This window comes from Cherax quadricarinatus, chromosome 5 (assembly GCF_038502225.1).
Source record: "Cherax quadricarinatus isolate ZL_2023a chromosome 5, ASM3850222v1, whole genome shotgun sequence".
Classification (NCBI taxonomy): domain Eukaryota; kingdom Metazoa; phylum Arthropoda; class Malacostraca; order Decapoda; family Parastacidae; genus Cherax; species Cherax quadricarinatus.
Window position 1 is genome coordinate 3,592,825 of NC_091296.1, and position 25,000 is coordinate 3,617,824.

General features: G+C 44.2%; 1 protein-coding gene across 9 annotated transcripts in view; it reads right to left on the reverse strand.

The window, feature by feature from the left end:
* cher (filamin protein cher) overlaps positions 1-25,000 on the reverse strand; it is a 482,745-nt gene that overhangs the window by 328,151 nt on the left and 129,594 nt on the right. For all 9 annotated transcript variants that reach the window (XM_053771249.2, XM_053771248.2, XM_053771247.2 and 6 more), the window contains exon 2: positions 6,759-6,903. In XM_053771249.2, coding sequence (XP_053627224.2) covers positions 6,759-6,903 — 145 coding nt within the window. The remainder of the gene's footprint in view (positions 1-6,758; positions 6,904-25,000) is intronic.

The window sequence follows — 25,000 nt, forward strand, 5'->3', positions numbered from 1 at the left end:
CTAGCAGTGAAGCCTAGCATTCTCTTAGCTTCGTTATATTGCCTGAGCCTAGCAGTGACGCCTAGCATTCTCTTAGCTTCGTTATATTGCGTGAGCCTAGCAGTGAAGCCTAGCATTCTCTTAGCTTCGTTATATTGCCTGAGCCTAGCAGTGAAGCCTAGCATTCTCTTAGCTTCGTTATATTGCCTGAGCCTAGCAGTGAAGCCTAGCATTCTCTTAGCTTCGTTATATTGCGTGAGCCTAGCAGTGAAGCCTAGCATTCTCTTAGCTTCGTTATATTGCGTGAGCCTAGCAGTGAAGCCTAGCATTCTCTTAGCTTCGTTATATTGCGTGAGCCTAGCATTCTCTTAGCTTCGTTATATTGCGTGAGCCTAGCAGTGAAGCCTAGCATTCTCTTAGCTTCGTTATATTGCGTGAGCCTAGCAGTGAAGCCTAGCATTCTCTTAGCTTCGTTATATTGCGTGAGCCTAGCAGTGAAACCTGCCATTCTGTTAGCTTCGTTATATTGCCTGAACCTAGCAGTGAAGCCTAGCATTCTCTTAGCTTCGTTATTTCCACCTAGATAGGGCTTCCCCACACAGTTGTTGTTCACGTTCAATAAGTGTTCAATTAACATCTGTTAGTCAACAGTGTTCAGCTAACATCTGTTAGTCTACAGTGTTCAACTAACATCTGTCAGTCTACAGTGTTCAACAAACATCTGTCAGTCTACGGTGCTCAACTAACATCTGTTAGTCTACAGTGTTCAACAAACATCTGTCAGTCTACAGTGTTCAACTAACATTTGTCAGTCTACAGTGTTCAACAAACATCTGTCAGTCTACAGTGTTCAACAAACATCTGTCAGTCTACAGTGTTCAACTAACATCTGTCAGTCTACAGTGTTCAACTAACATCTGTCAGTCTACAGTGTTCAACTAACATCTGTCAGTCTACAGTGTTCAACTAACATCTGTCAGTCTACAGTGTTCAACTAACATCTGTCAGTCTACAGTGTTCAACTAACATCTGTTAGTCTACAGTGTTCAACTAACACCTGAAACACACCACAGATGCAACACTTTCCTAATTTTGTGTCACCAGCAAATTATCGGGTTTTTGATGTTTTTCTTATTTACATAATGAAGAATAACTAACACAACACCCTGGTTGTAACAATCCACAACTACCCCACAACAACCTGGTTGTAACAATCCACAACTACCCCACAACACCCTGGTTGTAACAATCCACAACTACCCCACAACACCCTGGTTGCAACAATCCACAACTACCCCACAACACCCTGGTTGTAACAATCCACAACTACCCCACAACAACCTGGTTGTAACAATCCACAACTACCCCACAACACCCTGGTTGTAACAATCCACAACTACCCCACAACACCCTGGCTGCAACAATCCACAACTACCCCACAACACCCTGGTTGCAACAATCCACAACTACCCCACAACACCCTGGCTGCAACAATCCACAACTACCCCACAACACCCTGGCTGCAACAATCCACAACTACCCCACAACACCCTGGCTGCAACAATCCACAACTAACCCACAACACCCTTCCTGCAACAATCCACAACTAACCCACAACACCCTGGCTGCAACAATCCACAACTACCCCACAACACCCTGGCTGCAACAATCCACAACTACCCCACAACACCCTGGCTGCAACAATCCACAACTACCCCACAACACCCTGGCTGCAACAATCCACAACTACCCCACAACACCCTGGCTGCAACAATCCACAGCTACCCCACAACACCCTGGCTGCAACAATCCACAACTACCCCACAACACCCTGGCTGCAACAATCCACAACTACCCCACAACACCCTGGCTGCAACAATCCACAACTACCCCACAACACCCTGGCTGCAACAATCCACAACTACCCCACAACACCCTGGCTGCAACAATCCACAACTACCCCACAACACCCTGGCTGCAACAATCCACAACTACCCCACAACACCCTGGCTGCAACAATCCACAACTACCCCACAACACCCTGGCTGCAACAATCCACAACTACCCCACAACACCCTGGTTGCAACAATCCACAACTACCCCACAACACCCTGGCTGCAACAATCCACAACTACCCCACAACACCCTGGCTGCAACAATCCACAACTACCCCACAACACCCTGGCTGCAACAATCCACAACTACCCCACAACACCCTGGCTGCAACAATCCACAACTACCCCACAACACCCTGGCTGCAACAATCCACAACTACCCCACAACACCCTGGCTGCAACAATCCACAACTACCCCACAACACCCTGGTTGCAACAATCCACAACTACCCCACAACACCCTGGCTGCAACAATTCACAACTACCCCACAACACCCTGGCTGCAACAATCCACAACTACCCCACAACACCCTGGCTGCAACAATCCACAACTACCGCACAACACCCTGATTGCAACAATCCACAACTACCCCACAACACCCTGGCTGCAACAATCCACAACTACCCCACAACACCCTGGCTGCAACAATCCACAACTACCCCACAACACCCTGATTGCAGCAATGCACAACTACCCACAACACCCTGGCTGCAGCAATCCACAACTACCCCACAACACCCTGTCTGCAACAATCCACAACTACCCACAACACCCTGGCTGCAGCAATCCACAACTACCCCACAACACCCTGGCTGCAACAATCCACAACTACCCCACAACACCCTGATTGCAGCAATGCACAACTACTCACAACACCCTGGCTGCAGCAATCCACACCTACCCCACAACACCCTGTCTGCAACAATCCACAACTACCCACAACACCCTGGCTGCAGCAATCCACAACTACCCCACAACACCCTGGCTGCAACAATCCACAACTACCCCACAACACCCTGATTGCAGCAATGCACAACTACCCACAACACCCTGGCTGCAGCAATCCACAACTACCCCACAACACCCTGTCTGCAACAATCCACAACTACCCACAACACCCTGGCTGCAGCAATCCACAACTACCCCACAACACCCTGGCTGCAACAATCCACAACTACCCACAACACCCTGGCTGCAGCAATCCATAACTACCCCACAACACCCTGTCTGCAACAATCCACAACTACCCACAACACCCTGGCTGCAGCAATCCACAACTACCCCACAACACCCTGGCTGCAGCAATCCACAACTACCCCACAACACCCTGGCTGCAACAATCCACAACTACCCACAACACCCTGGCTGCAGCAATCCACAACTACCCCACAACACCCTGGCTGCAACAATCCACAACTACCCACAACACCCTGGTTGCAACAATCCACAACTACCCCTCAACACCCTGGCTGCAACGATCCACAACTACCCACAACACCCTGGCTGCAGCAATTCACAACTACCCCACAACACCCTGGTTGCAACAATCCACAACTACCCACAACACCCTGGTTGCAACAATCCACAACTACCCCACAACACCCTGGCTGCAGCAATTCACAACTACCCCACAACACCCTGATTGCAACAATCCACAACTACCCACAACACCCTGGTTGCAACAATCCACAACTACCCCACAACACCCTGGCTGCAGCAATTCACAACTACCCCACAACACCCTGATTGCAACAATCCACAACTACCCCACAAATTGGAGAGGAAGTTGAAGACAATTATGAAGATTATTTAAACTTACTGTGGAGAACAGTGTCAGGGATCTATACTGTAGCCTCAGGATATTTTCTCAGTTTTAAAACTGGCTCTTATCTCTCGCTACCACCAAAACAACAACAATCAACCAATATTACCACGAAGAATCACCCTTCTCGTCAACCCGTAGCTGGATTGGTAGCGCACTCAGCTAACACACTGAGGTTCGTGGCTCGATCCCCGGTACGAGTGGAAATATTAGGACGTGTTTCCTTAAGACACCTGCTGTCCCTGTTTACCTAGCAGTAAAATAGGTACCTGGGTGTTAGCCAACTGGTATGGGTCGCATCCTGGGGACAAATCTGACCTAATTTGCCCGAAATGCTCTGCGTAACAAGGGGCTTTCTATATAGTAGTATGTCATTGATGTCAGCTATGGTCTGTATACCTTGTACATATACTTGTAAAAATAAATATTATTATTATTATTATTATTATTATTATTATTATTATTATTATTATTATTATTATTATTATTATTATTAATTCTCCCACCAGTACTACCAACCACCCACACCCCAGTTTACTAACCACCCTGACTACCTTCTTAGGTAGTCTGGCCAACGCCTCTCCCTCACCTCCCTGACACTAGTCCCTATCACAGCCACCCACACACACTTCTTGTTAGTTTGTTCACCAGGGCGAGAATCTGACACGAGTCTTTGTCATAACACTGGCCCTTCATTGGTGCCGGCACTGTGGTGGGCCACAGCAAGACCTGTGTCCCAGCACGGCAAGACCTGTGTCCCAGCGTGACCTGTGTCCCAGCATAACAAGACATGTGTCCTAGCATTGACAAGACCTGTGTCCCAGCATGACCTGTATCCCAGCATGACAAGACCTGTGTCCCAGCATAACAAGACATGTGTCCTAGCATTGACAAGACCTGTGTCCCAGCATGACCTGTATCCCAGCATAAGACCTGTGTCCCAGCATAACAAGACCTGTGTCCCTGTATGACAAGACCTGTGTCCCAGCATGACAAGACCCGTGTACAAGCATGGCAAGACCTGTGTCCCAGCATGACAAAACCTGTTTACAAGTACGGCAAGACCTGTGTCCCAGCATGACAAGACCTGTGTACAAGCATGGCAAGACCTGTGTCCCAGTATGACAAGACCTGTGTAAAAGCATGGCAAGACCTGTGTTCCAGCATGACAAGACCTGTGTACAAGCATGGCAAGACCTGTGTCCTAGCATGACAAGACCTGTGTCCTAGCATGGCAAGACCTGTGTCCCAGCATGACAAGACCTGTGTCCTAGCATGCCAGGACCTGTGTCCCGGCATGACAAGACCTGTGTCCTAGCATGGCAAGACCTGTGTCCCAGGATGACAAGACTTGTGTCCTAGCATGCCAGGACCTGTGTCCCGGCATGACAAGACCTGTGTCCTAGCATGGCAATACCTGTGTCCCAGCATGACAAGAACTGTGTCCTAGCATGCCAGGACCTGTGTCCCGGCATGACAAGACCTGTGTACAAGCATGGCAAGACCTGAGTCTTAAGACCACGTGAAGGTAGGGTCCACGTGAAGGTGGGGACCACGTGAAGGTGGGGACCACGTGAAGGTGGGGACCACGTGAAGGTGGAGACCACGTGAAGGTGGGGACCACGTGAAGGTGGGGGCCACGTGAAGGTGAGGACCACGTGAAGGTGGGGACCACGTGAAGGTGGGGACCACGTGAAGGTGGGGACCACGTGAATGTGGGGGCCACGTGAAGGTGAGGACCACGTGAAGGTGAGGACCACGTGAAGGTGGGGACCACGTGAAGGTGGGGACCACGTGAAGGTTGGGGGTAACCGATAACACTAAATTAAAGCGCATAGAAAATCTGCAGCCTACAATTCCTTAACAAAATCGAACAAAATCTTGGAGATGCCTGGCCAACCCTTGTTGAATCCTGCCCCGTCCAAGGCAGGTCCCTTGACGCTGGTGAGTGGGCTCTCCATCTAGGGAATTGTATCTCTGCTTCGATTCCCTGGATTAAGCCTCAATGCCTTCCGCTCCCTCTTTCCACAGGCGCTGTATAATCCCTACGGGTTTAGCGCCCCCCATGATGATAACGTGATGAATGTTGCGCTGCAAACTACCCAAATCAAGAACCTCGTATTCTTGGGACCACCATCACTAGATTCTCCTGTTTTCAAAACCTCTTTCTTCTGGGATCACTACTACTAACCAGTCTAAAACTGAGAAGGCGGAACCAGGAGCTGGAGCTCGCTCCTTGCACACTCAAATAATAATAAAGAGGTGAATATAAAGAGTTAAGTTGATAATGGTATAAAATACTGACAAGTTGAAGATTAAGACACACGTGCAACAGTTGGGTATCTTTATTGTTGTAACGTCTCGCCCACACAGTAGACTTCTTCAGTCAAATACAGAGGCAGCAGGTGTAGTAGTGAGTTGAAGATGACGTAATCAGTCCTTCAACCTTGGAAATAAGAGGCGGTAGATCCCTCAGCCTGGAAGAGAGTCCAGCTCCACGGTCTGGAACGATATTGTTCCAGGTGAACTCTTCTCCAGGCCGAGGAACTGGCCATCTCAAATACTTTTTCCCCCGAGGTTGATGGACTGATTACATCATCTTTATCTCACTACTACAACTACTGCCTCTGTATCTGACTGAAGAAGTCTACTGTGTAGGTTAGGTCAAATTTGTCAGGAAACAGGACAAGTGTTTCCTGACGCGAGTCTTAGTCAGATCATGACCCACCGTTGGAGCTTTCGGTCATCTGACCGAGGCCTTCCGCTGGCTTACCCCTCCACCCCTTTAAAAATTAAAGTTCTAGGTATAACCATTTCTTATGTGCCAATAAAGAAACCTAACTGCCGCACATGTGTCTTAATCATCAACAAACAGGTTAGCCTTAGAAGCCTTCTGCTATTAAATTAGTTTCACAGGTCCTTGATAATGTGAAAAATCGCGAAAGCAGTTGGAAGTTCACTATTTTTGTATCACAGTGGTTGTTTTGTATACTGTGATATCACCTGTTTACTGTGATCTTACTGCACAAACAGGAAACTATGAACAAGTGTAATAACTGACCTCTGTTTGGGTGAAGGTCCTTTCTCTCCCGGCGCCACCTGTTCCTCACCATCCCACATGGGCATTGAGATGGAATAGTTGAGGATCAAAGTCCATATCAACCCCAGGATCAACTTCAACTTGCAGTCCACGATATCTGAAGAGTCTGTGGGGCAAGCAAAGACGATTATTATTATTATTATTATTATTATTATTATTATTATCATTATACACATGAGATCATACACAGGGTTCATACGACCAAACAAGAGAGAGGAAAGCTGACAAATAAGACACTTGTACAACACCTGGGTGTAGTGAGAGACGTTTCGCCCCTTCCTAATGATGGGGGGGGGTTGAACAGTATTTTTCTTCGGTAAGTCTCCAATAATTTAACTTTCAACAACAGAAAGGTTTCGTAGCTTCAAGATGTTTGAGTACTGTGTCTTAAGAGTCTTGGTACCCTTCAACTTACTGCGAATAACACCAGGAGGTCATCAACCAGCAGTGACACCAGGAGGTCATCAACCAGCAGTGACACCAGGAGGTCATCAACCAGCAGTGACACCAGGAGGTCATCAACCAGCAGTGACAGCAGGTCATCAACCAGCAGTGACACCAGGAGGTCATCAACCAGCAGTGACACCAGGAGGTCATCAACCAGCAGTGACACCAGGAGGTCATCAACCAGCAGTGACACCAGGAGGTCATCAACCAGCAGTGACACCAGGAGGTCATCAACCAGCAGTGACACCAGGAGGTCATCAACCAGCAGTGACACCAGGAGGTCATCAACCAGCAGTGACACCAGGAGGTCATCAACCAGCAGTGACACCAGGAGGTCATCAACCAGCAGTGACAGCAGGAGGTCATCAACCAGCAGTGACACCAGGAGGTCATCAACCAGCAGTGACACCAGGAGGTCATCAACCAGCAGTGACACCAGGAGGTCATCAACCAGCAGTGACACCAGGAGGTCATCAACCAGCAGTGACACCAGGAGGTCATCAACCAGTAGTGACACCAAGAGGTCATCAACCAGTAGTGACACCAGGAGATCATCAACCAGCAGTAACACCAGGAGGTCATCAACCAGCAGTGAGTAACACCAGGAGGTCATCAACCAGTAGTGACACCAGGAGGTCATCAACCAACAGTAACACCAGGTCATCAACCAACAGTAACACCAGGAGGTCATCAACCAACAGTAACACCAGGTCATCAACCAACAGTAACACCAGGTCATCAACCAACAGTAACACTAGGTCATCAACCAACAGTAACACCAGGTCATCAACCAACAATAACACCAGGAGGTCATCAACCAACAGTAACACCAGGAGGTCATCAACCAACAGTAACACCAGGAGGTCATCAACCAACAGTAACACCAGGTCATCAACCAACAGTAACACCAGGTCATCAACCAACAGTAACACCAGGTCATCAACCAACAGTAACACCAGGTTATCAACCAACAGTAACACCAGGTCATCAACCAACAGTAACACCAGGAGGTCATCAACCAACAGTAACACCAGGAGGTCATCAACCAACAGTAACACCAGGAGGTCATCAACCAACAGTAACACCAGGTCATCAACCAACAGTAACACCAGGTCATCAACCAACGGTAACGCCAGGTCATCAACCAACAGTAACACCAGGAGGTCATCAACCAACAGTAACACCAGGAGGTCATCAACCAACAGTAACACCAGGTCATCAACCAACGGTAACACCAGGTCATCAACCAACAGTAACACCAGGAGGTCATCAACCAACAGTAACACCAGGTCATCAACCAACAGTAACACCAGGTCATCAACCAACAGTAACACCAGGAGGTCATCAACCAACATTAACACCAGGAGGTCATCAACCAACAGTAACACCAGGTCATCAACCAACAGTAACACCAGGTCATCAACCAACAGTAACACCAGGAGGTCATCAACCAACAGTAACACCAGGAGGTCATCAACCAACAGTAACACCAGGAGGTCATCAACCAACAGTAACACCAGGTCATCAACCAACAGTAACACCAGGAGGTCATCAACCAACAGTAACACCAGGAGGTCATCAACCAACAGTAACACCAGGTCATCAACCAACAGTAACACCAGGAGGTCATCAACCAACAGTAACACCAGGTCATCAACCAACAGTAACACCAGGTCATCAACCAACAGTAACACCAGGTCATCAACCAACAGTAACACCAGGAGGTCATCAACCAACAGTAACACCAGGAGGTCATCAACCAACAGTAACACCAGGTCATCAACCAACAGTAACACCAGGTCATCAACCAACAGTAACACCAGGAGGTCATCAACCAACAGTAACATAAGGAGGTCATCAACGAACAGTAACACCAGGTCATCAACCAACAGTAACACCAGGCCATCAACCAACAGTAACACCAGGTCATCAACCAACAGTAACACCAGGTCATCAACCAACAGTAACACCAGGAGGTCATCAACGAACAGTAACACCAGGTCATCAACCAACAGTAAATAACGCCATCACGTCACTGTTTATTGGTCACTGTATCTATTGGTCAATATAATCAAAATTTTCACTGCTCACTATAAACACTGTACATTATACACTTCAGTATAAAACCTTTTTACTGTATACAACAAAAAACGTGTCTCGCTGTGCACTATAAACGGTTGCACTATACACTGTAAACGTTTCACTGTGCACTGTAAACAACGTACACACTGGAAGGCTGTAGAATTAATAAAGATTTATAATAAGTGCTAAAAAAATCTAGCCAAGTTGGATCATTTTTTATTTAGAAATGATATAGGAAGGCGTGGTTTAGCAATAGAGTTGTAGATTAGTGCAACAGACTCGGAACGCGTCTTAGGCGTGACGTCACTGATGAGTTTATATGCACTTCAACCAATCACATAGTGGCATGCTTATGACGAGACGTGTTTTTGGAGCAGCTCGACCAATCACGTTGTGCTTATGTGCAACGTCACTGATGACGTCACACTTGATCAGTGACGTATGGTGTGTTTGTAAACAAGAGGTTCCCGCCATTCCGCACTATTTTTAACATCGCCACGACTTCTCAGACGGAGCCACGTAGCTCAATGGTGGCAGAAGGGGAGGTTATCTATTTAGTGTGTGTGCACTCACCTATTTGTGGTTGCAGCGGTCGATTCATAGCTCCTGGCCCCGCGTCTTCACTGATCGTTACTGGGTCCTCTCTCTCCCTGCTCCATGAGCTTTATCATACCTCGTCTTAAATCTATGTATGGTTCCTGCCTCCACCACCTCACTTGCCAGACTATTTCACTTCCTGACAATTCTATGACTAAAGAAATACTTCCTAACATCTCTTTGATTCATCTGAGTCCAGAACTTCCAATTGTGACCCCTTGTTTCTGTGTCCCATCTCTAGAACACCCTGTTCCTGTCCACCCTGTTAATTCCTCGCAGTATTTTGTACATCGTTCTCATGTCTTCCCCAACCCTCTTGTTCTCCAGTGTCGTCAGCCCGACTTCCCTTAATTTTTCTTCGTAGGGCATTCCCCTTAGCTCTGGAACTAGTCTTGTTGCAAACCTTTGCACTTTCTCTAATTTCTTGTCGTGCTTGACCAGGTGTGGGTTCCAAACTGGTGCTGCATACTCCAGTATGGTCCTGACGTACACGGTGTACACAGTATTGAACGATTCCTTACTGAGGTATCGGAACGCTATTCTCAGATTTGCCAGACGCCCATATGCTGCAGCAGTTATCTGGTTGATGTGCGCCTCAGGAGACATGCTCGGTATTATATTCACCCCAAGATCCTTTTCCTTGAGTGAGGTTTGCAGTCTTTGGCCACCTAGCCTGTACTCTGTCCGAGGTCTTCTTTGCCCTTCCCCGATCTTCATGGCTGCATTTCGCAGGGTTAAATTCAAGGAGCCAGTTGCTGGACCAGGTTTGCAGCCTGTCCAGGTCTCTGTGTAGTCCTATCTGATTCTCATCCGATTTAATTCTCCTCATTAACTTCACATCATCTGCAAACAAGGACACCTCTGAGTCTATCCCTTCCGTCATGTCACTCATACCAAAAACAACACTGGTTCAAGGACTGACCCTTGTGGAACCCCGCTCGTCACAGGCGCCCACTCTGACAATTCGTCACGTACCATGACTCGTTGTTGCCTCCCTGTCAGGTATTCTCTGATCCATTGTATTGCTTTTCCTGTTATGCGTGCCTGATCATCTAGCTTCTGCACTAATCTCTTGTGAGGAACTGTGTCGAAGGCCTTCTTGCAGTCTAAGAAAATGCAATCACTCCACCCTTCTCTCTCGTGTCTTACATCCATTACCTTGTCATAAAACTCCAGTAGGTTTGTGACACAGGACTTTTCTTCCCTGAATCCATGCTGGTTGTCGTTCATAAGCTTGTTCTGTTCTAGGTGCTCCACCACTCTCCTTCTGATAATCTTCTCAATGACTTTGCATACTATACACGTCAGTGACACTGGTCTGTAGTTCAGTGCCTCATGTCTGTCTCTTTTCTTAAAAATGGGGACTACATATGCCGTCTTCCATACCTCAGGCAGTTGCCCAGTTTCAGTGGATGTGTGTGTGTGTGTGTGTGTGTGTGTGTGTGTGTGTGTGTTCTCTCTCTCTCTCTCTCTCTCTCTCTCTCTCTCTCTCTCTCTCTCTCTCTCTCTCTCTCTCTCTCTCTCTCTCTCTCTCTCTTCCCACCTTGTGTTTATGGGGGTTAAAACATCAGCACCTGGCCTCCCTCTCCAATTCTCACTCCTCAATGTCCCTATCATACCTAAATGTTAGTGGTCCGGGGACCATCGCCCCAGCGAGCTGGTCTCAGACCAAGCTCCCTGGACCAGAAAGAAAATATTACACCCACAAGAACTACAGCACTACGAAACACTCACGGATATAAGTAGAATTTTGTAAGAGTTACCTGTCATCTTACGTAGTCATGAGACAGAAAGAAAAAAAAACAGTTAGCCTGTCAGAGTGCAAAACATTTAACATCACATGACAACAGTTTAGCCCCTAACTGACCTGTTGCTGTCTACATACCTATTTGCTGTGCATATATACTCTTTCGAGGGATAGGCACTTATGCCCATCCCTCAATAAATTGGCGCTACTCTCCCTTTCCTTGGATCGACTCTTGATGGTCTGCCATTCCCCAGGAGCTGCATAAGCCCTACGGAGCTAGTATAGAGTGTGACGCTGTCTACTTAGAAAAAAAATGAGAAAACATGTCCCAACGTAGGTCCTATTGTGATGACCCACTAAGTGAAGCTTTTGGTCATGTGAGAGACCTGGGAGTGATAATGTCAGATTTCAAGGAGCACAAGAGTGTTATTACAACAACAAGAAAATGATAGGTTCTATATCCAGAACCTTCAAAACAAAAGATTCCAAGTCAATGATGACTATCCGGGTCATTCTCACTAGTCTGGAGTTTTGATGTGTATTAACGACCTCCTTCAAAACAAGAGAAATTGCTGAGCTGGAGAATGCACAGAGAAAGTTGACAATTCGTACAAACTTAATCAAACACCTAAATTACTGAGAGTGCTTGAAGTCCCTTGAACTGTACACCGTAGAAAGTAGGCGAGAAAGATACATCATAATCTACACTTGGAAGATCCAGAAGGGATTGGTACCAAACCTGATAACTGAAATTACTAATTATAAACACAAGATGGTAGGCAGACTGTGCAGGATACCTCCAAGGAGAAGCAGAGGAGCGATGAGCACACAGAGAGAACTCAGTAAGTGTAAGGGGTCTTCAACACCTTTCTTTCATACATAAGGATCACCAACAAACTCTTAACTATCTTCAAGGTGAAACTCGACAGATTCCTCAAAAACAGTTCCTGATTAGCCGGGCTATGATGCATATGTTGGACTGCAAGCGGCGGACACTAACAAGTTTATCAAACCAGCAGCCAGGAGACTTGGTCTGGGACCGGGCTGCCGGGGTGTTGACCTCCGGAAATGACTCCCAAGTAATACTAACCACAGTTCAGAGACCTCTAATGCAATCTAAATAGTCGAGTTTAAAATAGAAAAAGGCTCTCTCCCAGCCCTCCAGTCCCTTCAGCAGCTCTGCCGGGTTAAAATAATGTAAAAGAATATCAAATAGTATTGAATAACGTGCATGGATGATAATTAATAATAATTAATAATAATAATAGTATGAGGGGCGTCACCAGCCAGACGCGCGCATACTTCGCCCTGTCTGGTTGATCCCTAACAGATCACTACTCAAGTGGAGACAGTTATTGTGTCCATCTGTCTTGTCTTCAGCAACACCTGTGGTGACAGTTATTGTGTGTGTGTGTCTCCCTCGTCTTCAGCAACACCTGTGGTGGCAGTTATTGTGTGTGTCTCTTGTCTTCAGCAACACCTGCGTCCGCACTAACTTTCCTTAGTAACTAATCACAAAACTTGCCGTGAGAAAATCTGGCGTGTGTAGTTTACTTGAAATCAAACCACCAGAGTTGATAACGATGATAATGGTGGTGGTGGAAGATAGAAACGAGAAACTAATAACCTAGGATAACCCAGGAAAGTCCAGCAGTGCGGCTAATTTCCACTGAAGTGTTTGTGTTAGGAGGCTTGCTGCCCATGCATCCTTCTCCCCCAAGATTGAACCCGGATCCTTCCATTGAGTCAAACACTCTACCTGTACTGAACATTGGCGTCCGTACAAGCCTCTTCTAACAGAGCGTAGCATCGGCTTCTCTACTTATGGATTTACAGACAAGCTGTGAGAATAACTTTCAGAACTCGTGTATAATCTATGCGTCAAGAAACCAACGTTACAGCATAATAACAAGGTTTAATTTACAACGGCGTTGAGTGACGGTATTAAAACCTAGGCTCTCTTAGAACCCGCGTGTTCAGTGGTAGTCTGTCTCAATAGGTATGATTTAAAGAGTCGGGATATGACTGCTGAGTGTAATATTCAGGAATTTAAGTTGTTCAATGTGGATAGATCTAATGGGAAGGGGGGAGGAGTTGCATTATATGTTCGAGAAAATATTAATTGTTGCATAAAAACAGGTATAAAAATAGATGGAGCAGTAACAGAGTCTGTTTGGGTAGAGTTCGTGGAGGGTCAAGAAAAACTAATTCTAGGTGTAATATACCGACCTCCAGGCTTGGATCACGATAGAGGGAGACTTCTTTGGGACGAAATTGTTAGGGCTTCTAGACACAATAACATAGTCATAGTAGGGGACTTTAACTTTAGTCAAATTGACTGGAATTCTTTGACAGGTAATCTAGAGTCCAGTGACTATTATGGAAACAGTTCAGGACTGTTTTTTGAAGCAGAGCGTAACAGAGCCTACCAGGGGTAATAATTTGCTAGACCTAGTCTTGTCAAATAAGGAAACACTCGTGAATAATCTGGAGATCACTGAAGAGCTTGGCGCAAGTGATCACAAATCCATCACTTTTAGCATTAATTGGGAATGCAAGAATAATGATAATACAGTAAAAATCCCTGATTTTCGTTCTGCCGATTATAGTGGACTTAGGGAACATCTGTCTAATCTTGATTGGGGTTATCTAGCTAATGATTTTATTGGCGATGATCATACTTATGATTATGAAGGGATCTGCTTTTATGATTGTTTTCTTAATAATGTACACCGTGCCCAGAGTACATACATTCCCCAGAGAGAAATTAGGTCTAATAATAACGATCCCAAATGGGTTAACAGGAGGCTAAAACATCTATTAGGGGAGAAAAGGGGAATTTATAGGCGCATCAGAAGAGGAGAGGTTAACCTTACTGACCAATATGTTCAGCTTAAAAGAGAAGTAAAAAAGGCGATTAGAAAGGCTAAACGTGACTATGAAATTAGAGTTGCTAATGAATCAAAGACTAATCCAAAGGGGTTCTTTCAAGTGTATAGGACGAAGGTGAAGGAAAAAGTAGGACCTCTGAAAACTGGGAATGGACAGCTGACGGATAATGAACTGGAAATGTGTTCCTTATTTAATGACTATTTTTTGTCAGTTTTTACACAAGAAGATGTAAATGAGATTCCGGTAATTAACAATTATTTAGTTCCTGATGAATTTAAGTTAACTAATATTACTGTCACGAGGGACATGGTTATTAAACAGATAGACAAACTGAAACAAAATAAGTCCCCGGGACCCGATAAGTTGTTTTCCAGGGTACTTAAGGAATGCAAGATGGAGCTTAGTCAGCCATTAACGAGTGTATTCAATGCGTCCATCCTTACCGGTGTTGTGCCAGAGTTGTGGAAGATGGCTAATGTGGTTCCTATATTCAAATCAAGGGATAAGTCCACTCCTTCAAATTACCGTCCAATAAGCCTGACATCTATAGTGGGCAAGTTATTAGAATCAATTATAGCTGACATTGGAAATATAAACACATATGCAGTATAATGTGATCCTTTATTGACTACGTTTCGCCCACACAGTGGCTTCATCAGTCCAATACAAAGTAGAAGTTGGTAAGGAGAGTAGAAGTTTGAGGTAATCAGTCCCTCAACCTGGATTCGATGTGTTCAGTCTGAACACATCGAATCCAGGTTGAGGGACTGATTACCTCAAACTTCTACTCTCCTTACCCACTTCTACTTTGTATTGGACTGATGAAGCCACTGTGTGGGCGAAACGTAGTCAATAAAGGATCACATTATACTGCATATGTGTTTATATTTCCATTGTGTCGGTATTTTATACCATTTATTTCTATAGCTGACATTATCAGAAGTCACCTTGAAGAGCATAACTTGATAAATGAATCTCAGCATGGATTCACGAGAGGTCGTTCCTGCCTGACAAACTTACTGACGTTCTTCAATAGAACATTTGAGGCAGTTGACAGTGATAAGGAATATGATATTGTTTATTTGGATTTTAGTAAAGCCTTCGACAGAGTACCTCACAAGAGACTCTTAAGAAAAGTGGCAGCTCATGGTATAGGAGGTAAAGTTCTAGCATGGATTGAGGCATGGCTTACCAATAGAAAGCAGAGAGTTACCATTAATGGAGTGAAATCTGAATGGGGATTAGTCACTAGTGGCGTTCCACAAGGATCAGTTTTAGGCCCTCTCTTGTTCATAATTTACATTAATGACCTTGATGAAGGGATTACGAGTGACATGAGTAAGTTTGCTGATGATACAAAGATAGGCCGTATAATTCACTCTGAGGAGGATATCAATGAACTCCAGGACGATTTGGACAAATTAATGTCTTGGTCTGAAAAATGGCAGATGAAGTTCAATGTGGATAAGTGTAAGGTACTTGCCCTTGGTAATGAAAATAACCCTCGAAGCTATAATCTAGGTGAAGTAGAGCTTGGTCATACAGAATGTGAAAAAGACTTGGGAGTCATGGTAAGCAGAAATCTAAAGCCAAGACAGCAGTGCCTTAGTGTGCGCAACAAGGCCAACAGATTACTTGGATTTATCTCAAGAAGTATAAGTAACAGAAGTCCAAAAGTTATTTTACAGCTCTATACATCACTAGTGAGGCCTCATTTAGATTATGCTGCTCAGTTTTGGTCCCCTTACTACAGGATGGATATAGACTCATTAGAGAACATACAGAAAAGAATGACTAAAATGATTTACTGTGTAAGGAACCTCCCGTATGAAGATAGACTTAAAGCCTTAAATCTCCACTCTCTGGAGAGGCGTAGAATGAGGGGAGATATCATTGAAGTGTATAAGTGGATGACGGGCATAAACAAGGGAGACATTAATAAAGTACTGAGGGTGTCGAACCAGGTAAGAACCAGGAATAATGGATATAAGTTGGATAAATTTAGATTTAGAAAGGACATAGGTAAGTACTGGTTTTCTAACAGAGTTGTAGATGCGTGGGTAGCTTTAGGTAGAGGTCGTTTTGATAAGGACCTGCCTCGTATGGGCCAGTAGGCCTTCTTCAGTGTTCCTACATTCTTATGTTCTTATATGCTTGCCCTGGGAACGTCTCGCTCAGCATACAAACAGCTACTATGACACTACAGCTGTGCTGACTCTCAATTAGTGATAAAAGTTAAAATAATAACTTAGAAACAGGAGTTAAGAACTCTTGTGTCTTTCACAGGTTTCAAGACCTCGGCGAATACACTTTTATGTACTCAAATGCGTCTACAGCGAGTTATGGAGATTCAAGGAAGGAGAGGACAGTTCCAATTTCTTGTATCAAGGACACTTCACCAGCATCATGGCACTGCTGAGGGCGCTCAAGAGGGGAAAACAGAAGCCCAAACCAGACATAATGACGCTTGTTGTTCCAGTAACCTGACTCCCGAAGTTGTCCAGCCTACCTCCACGCCCATGATACCTCAATCACACGCTCTACACTACCTCCACGCCCATGATACCTCAATCACACGCTCTACACTACCTCCACGCCCATGATACCTCAATCACACGCTCTACACTACCTCCACGCCCATGATACCTCAATCACACGCTCTACACTACCTCCACGCCCATGATACCTCAATCACACGCTCTACACTACCTCCACGCCCATGATACCTCAATCACACGCTCTACACTACCTCCACGCCCATGATACCTCAATCACACGCTCTACACTACCTCCACGCCCATGATACCTCAATCACACGCTCTACACTACCTCCACTCATGATTACTCAATCACTAGTGTTCGCAATAAAGCTAATAGAATCCTTGGCTTCATATCAAGAAGCATAAATAATAGGAGTCCTCAGGTTGTTCTTGAACTCTATACATCCTTGGTTAGGCCTCATTTAGATTATGCTGCACAGTTTTGGTCACCGTATTACAGAATGGATATAAATGCTCTGGAAAATGTACAAAGGAGGATGACAAAGTTGATCCCATGTATCAGAAACCTTCCCTATGAGGATGAGGATAGACTAAGGGCCCTGAATCTGCACCCTCTAGAAAGACGTAGAATTAGGGGGGATATGATTGAGGTGTATAAATGGAAGACAGGAATAAATAAAGGGGATGTAAATAGTGTGCTGAAAATATCTAGCCTAGACAGGACTCGCAGCAATGGTTTTAAGTTGGAAAAATTCAGATTCAGGAAGGATATAGGAAAGTACTGGTTTGGTAATAGAGTTGTGGATGAGTGGAACAAACTCCCAAGTACCGTTATAGAGGCCAGAACGTTGTGTAGCTTTAAAAATAGGTTAGATAAATACATGAGTAGATGTGGGTGGGTGTGAGTTAGACCTGATAGCTTGTGCTACCAGGTCGGTTGCCGTGTTCCTCCCTTAAGTCAATGTGACCTGACCTGACTAGGTTGGGTGCATTGGCTTAAGCCGGTAGGAGACTTGGACCTGCCTCGCATGGGCCAGTAGGCCTTCTGCAGTGTTCCTTCGTTCTTATGTTCTTCTTATGTTCTTAAGTCAATGTGACCTGACCTGACTAGGTTGGATGGCGAAACGTCTACAATAAAGATACCCAGATGTTGCACATGTGTCTCAATTTCATCTTGTCGGTATTGTATACCATTCTTGTACAACACGTTGTGCACATCCATAATTAAACAATCAAACGCTGTACACAACCTCCTCCACATTCACACTTATACAATCGTACGCTGTACACTCCCTCCACACTCACAATTAAACAATCACATCATGTTGAACATTGTTCCATGGTATGAAACATATTGTTTCATACTATGGAACAATGCTCTTCTCCAGACTGAGGGACTGACCACCTCAAAACTTTAAGGGTGATGGACTGATTACATCGTCTTCAAGTATCTTCTGCTTCTATCAACTTTTCTGTACTCGACTGAAGAAGCCTACTGTGTAGGCGAAACGTTTCGAAATAAAGATACCTAACTGTTGTATATGTGTCTTACCTAACAATCACATCAGGTAAAACACGGGTGAGGCTAGAAACAATCACACCGTATAAAACACACAGCCAGACTAGGTTGTTACACTGGCCGGTGATCACTCAGCTGCTGGAGTACAGCACAGATCACAAGAGAACCTGCAAAACCAGACCTACATGAGATTTTATTAAGTACTTGATAAAGTACCTCCACCAGGTGCCGGATCAACCAGGCTGTGATGGACATCAAAATGGTATACAATACCGACAGGTTGTATACTGTTCCTGCATACTTTCTATATTCGACTGAAGAAGCCTACTGTGTAGGCGAAACGTTTCGGAATAAAGTTGTCTAACTGTTGCATATGTGTCTAACCTAACAGGCTGTGATGGATATGTGGGTCAGCGAACCACCAGCAGGCTGACTGACCAGGCTAGCACCAGACGGGCCTGGCCTATGGCCGGGCTCCAAGAGTACGAAAAATCTCAAAACTCATCAAGGGTATATGAATATGTGAAAAGTTCTACCAATAATGTCTTTTTTTAAGCATAAAACCACAAGAATAAAGAAACGGCAATAGGCCTATTGGCACATGCTGGGTAGGTCTAACTCACACACGCCTGCACTCTCCTATGTACTGCCCAACGTCAAGTTCCTGTCTCAATAACGCTATTTAGGAGTTTAGTCCGCTGATCCATATATTGCTAAACCAGTACTTCCTAATATCCTTTCTAAATCTAATTTTCCTACCTGAATCTATTACTACAAGCCTCATTTTGGATTGATATTTTCAAAGCGCTATTCATATCCCTCTTATCGATTCCCGTTTTCCATTTGTACACTTCAATCATATCTCCCTAATTCTACGTCTTTCCAAGGAGTTCAGGTTTAGCGTCTACAGTCTATCCTCGTACCTGGAGACCTGGAGTCTACCTGGAGGGTATTCCGGGGATCAACGCCTCCGTGGCCCGGTCCACGACCAGGCCTCCCGGTGGATCAGGGCCTGATCAACCAGGCTGTTACTGCTAGGTCCATTCTGTGATATTTACACCAGAACTGATTCCCACAACATAACTGCCAATACCAAAGTTAAATGAATTTGAAGTATAACCTGAGGACTCCTGTTATATATACTACTTACTATATAAAAATAACCACAGGGGAAGTTGAATGATATCTCTAGGCCTTTCGTGTTGCAATCAACACATCATCAGGAGCTTGAAATGTTGCAGAAAATAGAGTAAGAAATCCAAGCGGATTTATTCAGGGGGAATTACTGGATCTCTTCCCCTGACTGAATCTGCCTTGATTTCTTACTCTATATTCTGCAATATTGCAAGATCTTGACGTGTTGATGGCAACACGAAAGCCTAGAGCTATCGCTCAACTCCCCCTGTGGTTATTTTGCATCTTTTCTCGTTCGTTCGTGATTATTGCATACAACCAAGCCAACCTCATTAACTCTATTGCAAACACTTTTGCGCTGTTTTCTTGGCCTTAAATTTCTACAAAGGAGAAATTCCAAATCTCTTTCGTCGTACTAATAAATCTCTATTTTCCCTACGTGTTATTAAACATTTCTCACTCATAACACGAGAGGAAAAAAAAAAAAGTGGGTCAGCAAGACCCTTGTGGAAACCTCGCCATCTTTGTTTACACCTCGTGGCGCCCCGGGTAGAAAGGAGCCTCCGGGTCACCTACAACATCTATCATAACTTACTTCTTCAACCATGACAAGGATCCTTGCAACACACTTTTAATGCGTGTATTAATTTTTTATGTACACATGCGCTGTGTGTTTTACAGCTGTGTATATGGGCTATGTACATTACAGTTGTGTGCGTATGTGTGTATTCAAGTAGTTGTACTCACCTATTGTGGTTGCAGGGGTTGAGTCTCAGCTCCTGGCCCCGCCTCTTCACTGGCCGCTACTCAGTCACTCTACCCGCTCCGTGAGCTTGATCTTACCTCTCCTTAAAGCTATGTATAGATCCTGCCTTCACTACAACACTTCCCAGACTGTTAGGTAAGACACATATGCAACAGTTAGACATCTTTATTCCGAAACGTTTCGCCTACACAGTAGGCTTCTTCAGTCGAATACAGAAAGTAGGCAGGAGCAGTAGAGATGTGAAGACGATCCTGCCTACTTTCTGTATTCGACTGAAGAAGCCTACTGTGTAGGCGAAACGTTTCGGAATAAAGATGTCTAACTGTTGCATATGTGTCTTACCTAACAACCTGTCGGTATTGTATACCATTTTGATGTTCAACTTCCCAGACTGTTCCACTTCCTGACTACTCTGTGGCTGAAGAAATACTTCCTAACATCCCTGTGATTCATCTGTGTCTTCAGCTTCCAACTGTGTCCCCTTGTTACTGTGTCCAATCTCTGGAACATCCTGTCTTTGTCCACCTTGTCAATTCCTCTCAGTATTTAGTATGTCGTTATCATGTCCCCCCCATCTCTCCTGTCTTCCAGTGTCGTCAGGTTGATTTCCCTTAACCTCTCCTCGTAGGACATGCCTCTTAGCTCTGGGACTAGTCTTGTTGCAAACCTTTGCACTTTCTCTAGTTTCTTCACGTGCTTGGCTAGGTGTGGGTTCCAAACTGGTGCCGCATACTCCAATATGGGCCTAACGTACACGGTGTACAGGGTCCTGAATGATTCCTTATTAAGATGTCGGAATGCTGTTCTGAGGTTTGCCAGGCGCCCATATGCTGCAGCAGTTATTTGGTTGATGTGCGCTTCAGGAGATGTGCCTGGTGTTATATTCACCTTAAGATCTTTTTCCTTGAGTGAGGTTTGTAGTCTCTGTCTCAGTAGTAGTAACCAGTTACCAGTAACCAGTGTACCGTTGACTCAACGACCAACCGTCGCCCCCCTAGACTGTACTTTGTCTGCGGTCTTCTTTGCCCTTCCCCAATCTTCATGACTTTGCACTTGGTGGGGTTGAACTCCAGGAGCCAATTGCTGGACCAGGTCTGCAGCCTGTCCAGATCCCTTTGTAGTTCTGCCTGGTCTTCGATCGAGTGAATTCTTCTCATCAACTTCACGTCATCTGCAAACAGGGACACCTCAGAGTCTATTCCTTCAGTCATGTCGTTCACAAATACCAGAAACAGCACTGGTCCTAGGACTGACCCCTCTGGGACCCCGCTGGTCACAGGTGCCCACTCTGACACCTCGCCACGTACCATGACTCGCTGCTGTCTTCCTGACAAGTATTCCCTGATCCATTGTAGTGCCTTCCCTGTTATCCCTGCCTGGTGTGTGTGTGTGTGTGTGTGTGTGTGTGTGTGTGTGTGTGTGTGTGTGTGTGTGTGTGTGTGTGTGTGTGTGTGTGTGTGTGTGTGTGTGTACTCACCTAGTTGTACTCACCTAGTTGAGGTTGCGGGGGTCGAGTCCGAGCTCCTGGCCCCGCCTCTTCACTGATCGCTACTAGGTCACTCTCCCTGAGCCGTGAGCTTTATCATACCTCTGCTTAAAGCTATGTATGGATCCTGCCTCCACTACATCGCTTCCCAAACTATTCCACTTACTGACTACTCTGTGGCTGAAGAAATACTTCCTAACATCCCTGTGATTCATCTGTGTCTTCAGCTTCCAACTGTGTCCCCTTGTTACTGTGTCCAATCTCTGGAACATCCTGTCTTTGTCCACCTTGTCAATTCCTCTCAGTATTTTGTATGTCGTTATCATGTCCCCCCTATCTCTCCTGTCCTCCAGTGTCGTCAGGTTGATTTCCCTTAACCTCTCCTCGTGTGTGTGTGTGTGTGTGTGTGTGTGTGTGTGTGTGTGTGTGTGTAACAAGATCATCTATACTGCAGAACTGTGTATTAACAGCTATGTATATAGCCTCTATGTGCACTGTGACTGTTATCAAATATGTACATGTTTGTATGTATACATATATACATAGGTATACATTTATTATTTTTATTGCCATCGGGAAACCGCTAAATCCATAGGGATTATGTAGCGCCTGGGGGAACTGAAGACATTCAGGTTCGATCCAAGGAGAGGATAGATCCGGTCCCTTGGATCAAGAAGCCTTCAACAGCATCAAGGAGCCTCCGGTGACACGTATACATGTATAAACATGTATCATAGCACATCTGCCTATACATACGCATCTCGTTTAAACACTAGAAGTGTCAAAAACAATGAAAATACAACGATAAATTCTGTAATAACGAAAACCACATAACAAAATACAACAATATCCTGCAGAACAAACCACATATTGCAATCTTGCAACACTGCATAGCTCCTGACGACGCACGAGAATGTGAAAGATCTACAGCTAAGGACTTCGATACCCATGTGGCTTGTTCTCCATTGTTAAGATCGCCTGTTTGAGAATTTATTGCATAATAATATTGTATTGAGAAATGTAAAGATGAGAAACACAATATAAAATATATAAGAACATTGTTAAAGTCGTTTTGTAACCTTGAGAATCAGTATAAGTATATTGTAATGAGAATATAATAAGAATATTGTAATGAGAATATAATAAGAATATTGTAATGAGAATATAATAAGAATATTGTAATGAGAATATAATAAGAATATTGTAATGAGAATATAATAAGAATATTGTAATAATAGAGTTTGTAGGAAATGCATGAAAATTGAGAATTTCGTTGTGAAAAATGAGGCCAGTTAGCTAGGCCTTTGTAACAACAATGATAATAATAATTATAATTAGTATTCTTGCTTTATCATTAAACAAGAGTAATAAATAAAGTTGATACAGGTTGGAAATGAACTAATCTGGATAATTGCCACTGCTGCTGCAGCCTAATTTGTAAGATAAAATATTCTTGTACCGGACAAGTGAATCATTTGTATGTGTCTTCTTTAATACCTGTATGTGATAACTACCTAACATTATGTGATCCCTAACATTATGTGATCCCTAACATTATGTGATCCCTAACATTATGTGATCCCTAACATTATGTGATCCCTAACATTATGTGATCCCTAACATTATGTGATCCCTAACATTATGTGATCCCTAACATTATGTGATCCCTAACACTGTGTGATGCCTAACATTATGTGATAACAATCTCTAACATTGTGATAACAATCTCTAACATTGTGATAACAATACTTAACATTGTGATAACAATCTCTAACATTGTGATAACAATACCTAACATTGTGATAACAATCTCTAACATTGTGATAACAATCTCTAACATTGTGATAACAATCCCTAACATTGTGATAACAATCTCTAACATTGTGATAACAATCCCTAACATTGTGATAACAATACCTAACATTGTGATAACAATCCCTAACATTGTGATAACAATCCCTAACATTGCAAGATAACCCAAATTCTAACATTGTGATAACAATCCCCAACATTGTGATAACAATCCCTAACATTGTGATAACAATCCCAAACATTGTGATAACAATCCCAAACATTGTGATAACAATCCCCAACATTGTGATAACAATCCCTAACATTGTGATAACAATCCCTAACATTGTGATAACAATCCCTAACATTGTGATAACAATCCCTAACATTGTGATAACAATCCCTAACATTGTGATAACAATCCCTAACATTGTGATAACAATCCCTAACATTGTGATAACAATCCCTAACATTGTGATAACAATCCCTAACATTGTGATAAGCAATCCTAACATTGTGATAACAATCCTAACACTTGTGATAACAATCCCTAACATTGTGATAACAATCCCTAACATTGTGATAACAATCCCTAACATTGTGATAACAATCCCTAACATTGTGATAACAATCCCTAACATTGTGATAACAATCCCTAACATTGTGATAACAATCCCTAACATTGTGAGAACAATTTCTAACATTATGTGATAATCTCCTACATGTGATAATTTCTAACATTATGTGATAACAATATCTCACATTATGTGATAGCAACCTCGGAATATCCAAATAAATTTTACAATAAAGACCGAAAAAAGAATTTATTCGGATTATTACCCTGGGTGGATAAGCAACTTAGACCAATCCAAGAAAATCAATTAGTGAGGCTGATTTCCATTACTGTCTTTATGTTCTCTTCTTCAGGATGCCACCCACAAGACCCCCCAACACCCCAGGTACCTATTTACTGCTAGGCGACAACAGACAGTAGGTATAAGGAAATGTGGCCATCCTCTCTACCCGCCCCAGGATACAACCCGGATCTTTCGGTTGTGATAGGAAGGTCCTACCATTGAGGCACGAGCAGCTTGGTAATATCCTGAAGTTTGTTATGGAGGCGCTATTAGCCGGTCATATTATACAAATAACCCGTACATAGGAGATAGGAACTTAGGACGACATTTCGGTAGTGGACCGAAGTCCAAGTCGGCCCGAAACATCGTGGTATGCCTTTTTTT